The 10,560-nt window shown below is 37.7% G+C and overlaps 1 protein-coding gene across 1 annotated transcript; it reads right to left on the reverse strand.

Annotated features, from left to right (window-relative positions):
• Positions 1-2,054: 2,054 nt before the first annotated feature.
• Positions 2,055-3,781, reverse strand: LOC140878898 (uncharacterized). The gene is made up of 5 exons (XM_073282523.1): positions 3,469-3,781; positions 2,979-3,240; positions 2,863-2,875; positions 2,510-2,689; positions 2,055-2,414 (listed from the first exon to the last, which is right to left on the reverse strand). Exons 1-5 carry the CDS (start codon positions 3,779-3,781, stop codon positions 2,055-2,057), a joined length of 1,128 nt encoding a protein of 375 aa, XP_073138624.1.
• Between the last annotated feature and the right edge of the window lie 6,779 nt (positions 3,782-10,560).

Here is a 10,560-nt window from a genome sequence, read left to right on the forward strand (position 1 = left end):
CAAGCTAGAATTTCTCTGTTTAACTTTTCCGAATTTTCTCTTCGGGCCGCTCGATCGGTTGATTTCAGCAGATCGAGCCAAAAAAACTTTTGTTTTCAATTCTTCCATGTTCCATGACGCCCGATCGATCGGTTGCATTCAGCAAATAGAGCGGCCAAACCTCTGTCTTCATTTTCCAACCAAATTTTTACATCCTACACAATAAAACTGGGAGCATGCTATGAAGACACGATGCATGAAATATGAACAAAACATGTAATTAAAACACATAAATTTATGCAAAACAACAACAGAATGATATTAAAATATGAAACACAAACACAACTATCAAATACCCCCAGACTTAATCCTTGCTCGCCCTCGAGCAAGTCATGTAAAAAAAATGAAAACATAACAACAACATAAGCAAGGACGAATCATGCGTAACATAGCCTCAACGAAGTTTCTCACACAAAAACATCTTACGAATACTCTCGATCTTTCATAATACACCTCCAGTCGAATGTGAAAGTGTGTGTGTGTGTCATGTTATCCCAGCTACATGCAACTTCAAAAGATATAGTTTCAAGACTGTTCGCCGGCATATAACAATTCAGTGTAAGTTTCACAATCAAGAACCCTCTTCTCAACAATCCTTCAACACAACAAAACTCTCTTGAGATATGATTACGCACCATCGGATTTTTCACCCAACATTTTTAATGTCCCAATAATTACCCGCACACTTAGCTATAACTAGATAGTATTCGAAATTCTATCCCCTTGTCTATATCCCGGATGGAACTACAATCCCATTTGATCCGCAAACTTAGCTATGGAATAGTGAATAGAATTTCAATCACATTTCAAGCCCGGCTGAAATTGTTATTTTAAAAATTTTCAAATTTTTAACCCCTTTTAATCCGCATACTTAGTCAAAAAACAAGATGATTAGGATTTCAATCTTCTTGATCATAACTCGGATGAAGTTAATTTTATTTTCACAAAATTTTCAATACAAATATTTTTTAACAGGTGCACCCAAGATCGTATATGTCATATCAACAAGATCATCGAGATTCAAGAAACTATCAAGTTTCACAAACACCTTTTGTCATGCAATGGTCCAACAGACATAAACATCATCTATTATATCGCTAAAATTCACTGGTTAAACATGTGTGCCTAAAATATTCACAATTCAACCTACGATTTTTCATATCCAATCAATAGTAAATTTTTTTCAAAAATTTCAACTTTTTTTTCCAACTTCATCATCATAGGCTAAAAATCATCCTCTACTTATGCATACTAAACACATGAAAGAATGAAAACACAAATCACGAACTATATGCAAATACGCAACAAAAAAAATGCAAAACAAAATGCAAACAATGCATACACCCCCACACTTAGCTAAAGCATTGCCCTCAATGCTTCAGAACACAAAAAACAAAAAAACACAAAGAACAAAATGACAATGCGATGAAAATGTAAAACAGAACTTCCTTGGTTCAAGTGTTGGCGGTGTTGTCCTCTTCCATGTCTAACAGAATAATGAAAGTATCATATTGAAACTCGGACTGCGGAGGTGGCGACACTCGGTTCTGAAAACAACAAAAAAAAAAAATGACAGCAAATAACACTGGGTTGCCTTCCACTCAGCGCCTTTGTTTACATTTTTTCGGCCCGACTGCATGCTTTTGATGCTCGTGGTGGTTCATATCTAATTCCTTTGTCCACCTTCACCCACTTGAGCACTTCCACAGTTAATTTTGGTCTCTTCTTTGAATTCCTAGAAATCCTAGGTTATTCAGCTTTGGGTGCCTGCAGATCAGAAAGAGAAATTTAAACAGGTCTTGCTACTACTTCCTTAAACTTACACTCATTCACAACTTTCTTGTGTTCTTGTGACAAGTAATCATTGATATCAAGATTATTAACAGCACTTTCACAATTAGGAAAATTCAGGTTATAAAAATTATTAAACTGAACAATCTCCCCATCGAATACCATAGTGAGAGTACCATTATTAACATCTATAACAGTCTTTGAAGTTTTAAGAAATGGTCTTCCTAGCAAATTGGGCTCTTAAAATCATTGTTTGTCTTGTCAAGCACATAAAAATCAGCAGGAAAAACCAAATTACCAACTTGCACAAGAATAACCTCTATCACACGCCTAGGATAAATAGTAGATTTATCAGCCATCTGGATAACAGTTGCAGTTTCATTCAAAGACCTTAGTTTTAAGGAAGCATAAACAGAATATGGCAGGACATTAATTGATGCTCCTAAATCTAACATGGCCGTATCAAGCTGAACATCTCCTATTTTACAAGGAATTGAAAACATACCTAGATCCTTGCATTTTTCAGGTGTCTTTCTCCAAATCACGGCAGAAACCTGTTCTCCTAGTTCAACTTTTTTACATCCCTTCAATTATGCTGTATTTTCGCAGTACATAATTCTTTCAAAAACTTAGCATAGTGAGGTAATTGCTTAATAGCATCTAACAATGGAATATTTACCTCACATCTATGAAAAGTTTCATACAACCCCTTAATACCTTCATCTTTCCTAGAATCTTTCAATGCAAGGGAAAAATGGGCTACAGGTTTATATTTAGAAAGAGGAGGAAACTTACCTCTTGGTGTATCCTCGTGATTAAGCTCATTCTCCTCTACCTTGGATTCCTTCACATCTTCATTCTGTACCAGTTTTTCATGAACCTTCAACTATCTTCCACTCTTCAAAGTTATGGCGCTTACATTTTATTTTGGATTCATCGCAGTCTAAGATGGTAAATTGTTAGAATGTTGTGATTCCAACCTGTTAACTGCGGTTGCCAATTGTCCCACCTGAGTGTTCAAGTGTTGGATACTTGCTCTCGTTTCCTGTTGAAAATTTAAAGTATTAATTGCAAGATCCTTGACAATGTTTTCAAGAAACTCACCTGGCGTTGGAATCTAAGGACGCTGTTGTTGTTGTGGAGGATACTGTGGCCTATAAGCTTGATTATGCGGTTGTGCCTGAGGTCCAGGTTGATTCGCCTGAGGATTTCCGTATCTAAGATTTGGATGATCCTTCCAACCAGGATTGTATGTGTTGGAATATGGATCATACTTCCGCTGTGGAGGTCCAGGAAATCTGCTAGTAGCATTCACCTGTTCCACTGAATCCTCTTGAAGTGTGAGACACATGTCAGTAGCATGTACCACTGCAACGCAAATTCCACATGCCTTTGCAGTTTGTCCATTCCCTACAGCCATTTGACGTACAAGAGATGTCAGTTCGATCAATTGTTGCTCAAGGGAAGAGACATTTACCTCACTATTTTTCTTTGGTGCATGATCACTTCTGTTGGTACCAAATTACTGAGAATTGGTAGCCATGTTCTAGATCAAATTCCTTTCTTGTATTGGAGTTTTGTGCACAAAAACTCCTCCACTGGCCGCATCTAGCATAATCCTATCATGAGGTAACAAACCTTCATAGAAATATTGAATTAATAGGTTTTCAGTTATCTGATGTTGCGGACAACTAGCACACAGCTTTTTGAACCACTCCCAATATTCGTGAAGTGATTCCCCAGTAAATTGCATGATGTCATAGATATATTTTCTGATGTTTGCTGCTCTAGATGCTGGGAAGTACTTCTCCTGAAAAATTCTCTTCATCTCTGTCCAAGTAGTCATGGATCCAGGAGGTAAGTAGTATAGCCAATCCTTTGCAGCATTCTTCAACGAAAATGGAAAGGCTCTCAGTTGGATCTGCTCCTCTGTTACTCCATGGGGTTTCATGCTCGTGCATACCCCATGAAATTCCATCAAGTGCTTGTGCGGATCCTCACTTGCGAGACCATGAAAAGAAGGCAGTAAGTGAATTTATCCAGATTTCAACTCAAATGTAGCATTATTTTCTAGAGTAGGAAAAGTAATGCATAAAGGTTGCTGATTTAGATCAGGAGTGCCCAATTATCTCAGACTAAGATTCGCATTGTCAGCCATTGCTCTTGTAAGATTTTCAGCCTGTAGCTCGTCCTCTTCTTGTTTCCTACGAGCTTCTCTCCTTCGCATATGCAAAGTTCTTTCTATCTCTGGGTCGTATGGAAATTCTTTTTCTGAAGAGTCACCTGAAAGCATTAACAAACCCGAGAAGCACTGGAGGAAAAAAAATAAAAACTAAAAAATAAAAAATAAAAGAACAAAATAAATTAAACGTCTTTCCCGGCAATGGCGCCAAAATTTGGTAGCGCTTAGTTGTGTCGCGCCCAAATTACCCGACTCAACTCAGATAAATAAAATATGCAGTAGTGAGAGTAAGGATCGTTGCCACGAGAAAAGTGAAATTTATCGTGTTATAAAAATTACTAAAATAAAATAAAAGAGGTTTTGAGATTTGAAATTAACTATTGAAAATTTAAAAGCAATTTAAAGTGAAATTTTATCAACTATCATGCAAGATTAAATTATAACGATGAAATCAATTAGAAACAAGCCTTGGTATCGGTCGACTACACCCTTGAAATTATTTATTCGATCATCGATTATTTGAAAATAATTAATTATCATCGAATATTCATCATTGGAAATTTAATTCTTGTTTTATCTTAATCTTAGTTAACTAGACATAAGCGTTCTAAATTAACCCTTACCAATTAATTAAACATATACAAGCGATTAGATTTAAATTCAAGGCATCATGAAAACTAGTAAAACTAATGAATCTATATAACACATACACAAGAGTATGTATTTAATCTAGTCAATCGTTATTCCTACAATTTAATAAACTCACAAGCGGACGATTATTAATTGAAGTTGCTTAAAAAATTAGATGATTCAAACAATTACGGATTTGAATTCTTATTTAGCAATAGATTGTATGAGAAAATCATCAGGTGATCAATCCAATAATCAAACATACAAGCATGGAAATCAATTCCAAACAACTCTTGATACTCAATTGGAATTAAACAATGAAAAACTAAATCTCACAAATAAATAAATCAAGGGTTCGTCTTCCTCAACCAAGTTCTAAAGCCTACTCAACAATATTCATGAATTCTCTAGAAGCTATCATGAAAGAAAAAATTAAGAAAACTGAGAAGAAACCTAGACGCCAAATATGTTCTCCACGTTTTAAGCCTCCAAGTCTGATGATATGTTCTAAAAATCGGAATAAAAGTCTTAAATAAGGCTAGAGTGCTTAAAAATAAAATTTCTTAATTTAAGGATTTTTTTTCTGAACTGCGCAGCTCGCTCAATCTGCTGAGTTCAGCAGATCGAGCCAAAATTTATCTATTTAACTTTTCCGGATTTTCTCTTTGGGCCGCTCGATCGGTTGAGTTCAGCAGATCGATCCGAAAAACTTTTGTTTTCAATTATTCCTTGTTCCTTGACTCCCTCTCGATCGGTTGAGTTCAGCAGATCGAGCGGCCAAGCCTCTGTCTTCATTTTCCAACCAAATTGTTACATCCTACACAATAAAATTGGGAGCATGTTATGAAGACACGATGCATGAAATATGAATAAAACACGTAATTAAAACACATAAATGTATGCAAAACAACAACAGAATGATATTAAAATATGCAACACAAGCACAACTATCATCCAGAATGCCCGAAAAATGGTTAATGGGCTTATTGGGCTCGGGCAGTTCTGAGGGTCCGAACCAGGACAGTTCGAAGGCACGAATTGGGCAGGGTGAGATCGGACGATCCGATCAAGGGATCGGACGGTCCGAACTCTCCTAGGACATATGTCAAAAGGAATTGTACAAGTGTTTCGGATACCAAAGATCGGATGATCCTAACTTGGATCAACCGTCTGAACTTGGCCTGCATGCAACATGGATACCATGCAAGGATCGGACTGTTCGAAGAGGGGATCGGACGATACAAACTCTGCCTATAAATTGGGCCGAGTATGGCTCATTTTGAAATCGTTCAAATCCTCTCCTCTCCTGTTAAGGCTCTATTTTAAGTTCTTCGGGACTCTTTCTTTAAGAGTGAGAGTAGGAAATAGTATTTTTTTATAACGAAAAGTGTCCGTAGTAGCGGCCAAGCGGCAGAGCTTTGGCGAGACGTCCATAGTAGCTAGGCTATTTCCAAGCTCTGGGGACACGTGACATCAGCGGGCTGACGACAGACAAAAGTATGGTTCTGGTTCTTTATAGGAAATAGAGAGTATGCTATAGTTTAGTTAAGGATTTTGAGCATGTTAGGTTTTGTTTGGCATGCTAGATAATGCATGGTATTTATGTATTCTAGTGCTTCATGGTAGGCTTGCACATAGAGGGGAGCTTTTAGGATCTGCCTTAGTAAGGTAAGAAAGTACTGTTCGAGATATCCAGACTGAATATGCATGTATTATGTGTTTGCATGGTTTATTATATGTCATGATATTATGCTGCATTCATGAGCATATTGATCCCATATCCTTGAGATATCCTGTAGTAGGGCGCTCACCCTATGAGTTGTGGATGGTTGGATATGTAAGTCTTGTGTCAGGTCACCATTATGGTTGGACACTTGCACTAGTATCAGGTCATCATTATCCACTGGGTATAAGAGCCACCTCCTGATGCGACGGCGCAACGTGCTATATACCCTGGGCCTGGTGTATGAGCTTGTTTCTGGACCTGAGTGTCTTGGTACCTAGTTCACTTGCATACATGCACGTATAATACCGTATACTCATACTCTTATACTGAGCATTTTATGCTCACTTACGGTTATTTTATGTTATCTGTATACCCCATTTAATGGGGCAGATTGCAGGTACTTCTCCTGGGGATTAGGAAATTAGGTGGTGACCAAGGCAGGATTGCAGGGTTGACCACTAAGTGTTACTTTTCAGGTATTAGTTTTTTTAAGTTTTGCATTTACTCTAATTTAGTTTATTATTGATAAATTGCATGCTTAAAACTTATAATTACTAGGTGATCATGGTGCAGGTCACTACAGATGGAGAAGGCGTGGATGCAGACCAGGAGTAAACACCGCCCTTAAGTGGACCCTGATGGAGAATGGCCTCGGTTTGAGGATCCTTCACCTGAAAGGCAGTGGAAGAGAAAACAAACAACAACATCATTAGATTTGCAAAATTGAGAGACAAATAAAAGTTTCTTATTAATGTAGGGAACACAAAGATCATGTGGGAACTTCGGGAAGCACGAAGTAGAGGGCGGTAAGAGACAACCTGTGTGAGTGATGGGAAGGCCAACACCATCACCAACAACAACACCATCAGAGCCAACATAGGAACCATGCATGGAGAGATTGTAACGAACAGATGTCACATGGTGAGTGGCACCCAAATCAAGGATCCAGGGAGATGGATAGGATGGGTTAAGCGTGTAGGCAGCAACATGGGAGGCAGGCAGGCCAGGGTGAGGCTCATGTGTAGGTGCAGAAGCTGGCAGATATTGAAAATCTGGACAGAGACGGGCAGAGTGGCCCTGAAGACTACAGAGCTAGCAGCGCCCAAGATACGAGAATGGCGCACACTGACCAGGCGCCGACAGGTTGGGATTCGGCGGCAGCCGAGAGGGCCAAGATCCAGGATGGTGGCTGACAACAGTGGGTTGCGTGACGGTGATATGCGACGGATGGCAGTAGGAGCCGTTAGAGCAGGCGGAGGATAGTGCCGTAGCTAGAAGAGGGATGGTAGCATCCCGATGAGCAGTAAGATAAGCTTCGTGATTGAGGAGTTTTTCATGTAACTCCTCAAACGAGATTGAATTGTCCCGTGCTTGGATGGCATTGACGAGTTCCTTGTAGTCATCATCCAGACCATGGAGAACCTTGATGGTAAGGTCCTAAATATCAAGAGGTGCATTCATGAGAGTGAGTTCATCAGCCTTGGATTTGATGAACTGCATAAATTCAGTAATGAACTAAGAGCCCTTTATTGGATTATGAAGTTGCGTCTTGAGTTGAGTGATGCGACCACGAGAGAGCTTGTCGTAGGTGAGGGAAAAAGTGTTCCAGGCGGTAGCAAAGGTGGTGGAAATTGCAATAAACGGAATCAATGAAGAAGACATCAATCCAATGATGATATTCAGGATCAACTGATCTTGGTGGATCCAAGAGGTATACTCAGGATTGAGAGAGTGAGTGGCGGCAGCGGTGGAGATGGTCTTGGTCAGACAAGGATGAGAACCATCAATAAAGCCAAGGAGATCATGACCTGCAAGGAAGTTCTTGAACTGCAGTCACCAAGAGAGGTATTTTGAAGAGGTGAGCTTCAAGGGCGAGTGGGCAGCAACATTGAAGGAGATTGGAGAAGAAACAGTTCCGATGGCAGCCATAGAATCGATCGAAAAAAGGAAAGATTTTCCGGTGACAGGATGGCGGCGGCAACTAGAGGCTGGAGGCTAGGGTTAGCATTTATTGGCGTAGGCCATGGGCTCTTGATACCATATAGAAACTAATGAGAGAATGATATTTTCATATATCTCAAGAATGAATACATATGATGTTTATATACAACAATTCAGACTAAATAAAGATAAAGATTACAAATAATAAAAGATTACAAGATAAAAAAACATAATATAAAACAAATATACAATATATTCCAATAGAATCTTCATTCCATGACACTATATTTGAGTTCATCCCGTTTTTAAGGTGATTATCCTGTTATTTTTTACTATACTAAAATAGTGTCTTTTTGTAATCACATATTTTAGTTATAACTTGTATCATATTTTAAGTTAATTTGTGTTAAACATGACCAAGAGATTGGTTGGGTTGTGAAATACAAGCAATCTTGATTTTGATGATAACAAAACTTTTTATTATGTTTCTAACATATTTAATAAAATATGTAGTTGGTAGATCAAATTTGTCAGTTTTGAGAAGCTTGAACTCAAATTTATTCAAGCTGGAATGCTAGTGCAGTTTCTAGTTTCGGACATATCTCATAACTCGGTGATCCAAATGACAAGAGGCCAAATCGGTTGAAAAGCCAAAGCAAACCCTACAAGTCATATCTCAGACCAAATCAGTTAGTTCATACGTTATCTAAGCGAAATAGGGGTCGCAATATCAAGCGAGAAGCAATTGATGTAGCAACAAGATCAAACATGATCAATTCTGGTATTTGGGCCATATATTCCATATCAGTTATCCAAATGGAATGATTTAGTGTGTATTAAGAAGCTAAGACAATGATATAAATAAGCTTCAGAAGTGGAAGTCTGAATCGAAGCTTAAATATATGATAAACTACATTGAAGTTTCTAGTTCTGCACTAAAATTCTGCAGAGCAGAATTTTTGGCACATCTAAGTATTTTGAGCATATCTTTCTCGTGCAAACTCGAAATCGAGTGATTCTTGATTTTGTGGAAAGCCAAGAAAAATGGCTACAAATTTCATGTTCATTGCCTAGAAAACAGTGAATCAAGAGATATTATCAAGTGAATAGATCAGATCAATCTAGAATAAACTAGATCAATTTGAATGGACCAGATAAACTGTAGACCATATCAATTGGTCCAGACAAGATCAATTGGACCAGACCAGACCAGACCAGATCAGTTGGACCAGACCATATCAGATTGGTCAAACCAGTCCGATGAACAGTAAAATCAACTCAACTTCAGAAAATTGCCAAAAACTCAAATATGACCGTTTCAACACCAGAAATTGTACCGAAACATTCCAAACGGCCATATTATTGAATCTAACGTTCATATCATTCTTAGATCCCACAAATACAACACTTTGAAGATCATTTACAAGATTCTGATGGAATTAAAAGCATGGGCAGATTATAGAAGAAAAACAAGCTAAATTGAGAGCAAAACCCAATGTGTAAAAGAGCTCACTCACACATACGGGAGATGTGCTTTGAAGATTAGTTGAGTGAGAGTTTTAACACAAATGCATTAAAGATTGTATTTATAGTCTTGGCATAAGAGACGTTAAACATTATGAGGATTGTGAGGTTGAGGCCTACAATCGAGTGTGCTATGAGTTCTTGTTTAGGCAGTGGATAAGTCCTAGATTGGGTTGGGTTTGTACATAGAGTTGTATAAATCAAAGTTTTCTAGTATATCCTTCCAAGGGGAATAAGGTGTGACGTAGGAGTTTTATCTCCGAACATACATAAAAAATTCGTGTCTATTTATTTATTGCATTTACTACTTCTTGTTGTTTTTTTTATATTTCTATACTGAAGCATTTTATGTTTTTGATAAAATACCAAAATATTTCTTACAAATTTTGTGCTAAAATATTTCAACTAAACTGTTTTTATCATTTGAAACCTTGTATTCTTTTCAAACAATTTTTAAAATGCTTAATCGGTTTTTGGAGGGATTATTTTGATTTTTCGCAAGGTTTGAAAATGGACCTCGATACATTCTCTCGGTGCTCGGGTTATTTTTGAACATTTTAAGAACGAGCTATTGTAGCTCTAAAATATTTTAAAATGTGTATTCACCCCCTCTCTGTGAGGACCTCGGTTCTAATAATTTAATCGAGAATAATTAATGCAATCATCGACAGAGAGTCAAAACAAAAAAGTAAAGAAATTTTTTTTAAAAGAAAGCACGGACCCCGTG

The sequence above is a fragment of the Henckelia pumila genome, chromosome 2, assembly GCF_033568475.1.
Source record: "Henckelia pumila isolate YLH828 chromosome 2, ASM3356847v2, whole genome shotgun sequence".
In the NCBI taxonomy this organism is placed as follows: domain Eukaryota; kingdom Viridiplantae; phylum Streptophyta; class Magnoliopsida; order Lamiales; family Gesneriaceae; genus Henckelia; species Henckelia pumila.

Excerpts from the sequence above, each read along its gene's own strand:
- LOC140878898 (XM_073282523.1), bottom strand. The coding sequence starts at position 3,781 with ATGAAACCCCATGGAGTAACAGAGGAGCAGATCCAACTGAGAGCCTTT. Across the intron at positions 3,241-3,468 it reads AATTCAATATTTCTATGAAG|GGAATGGACAAACTGCAAAG; the intron begins GTTTGTTACCTC and ends AAATGGCTGTAG. Across the intron at positions 2,415-2,509 it reads AAACTTTTCATAGATGTGAG|GGATGTAAAAAAGTTGAACT; the intron begins GTAAATATTCCA and ends GCATAATTGAAG.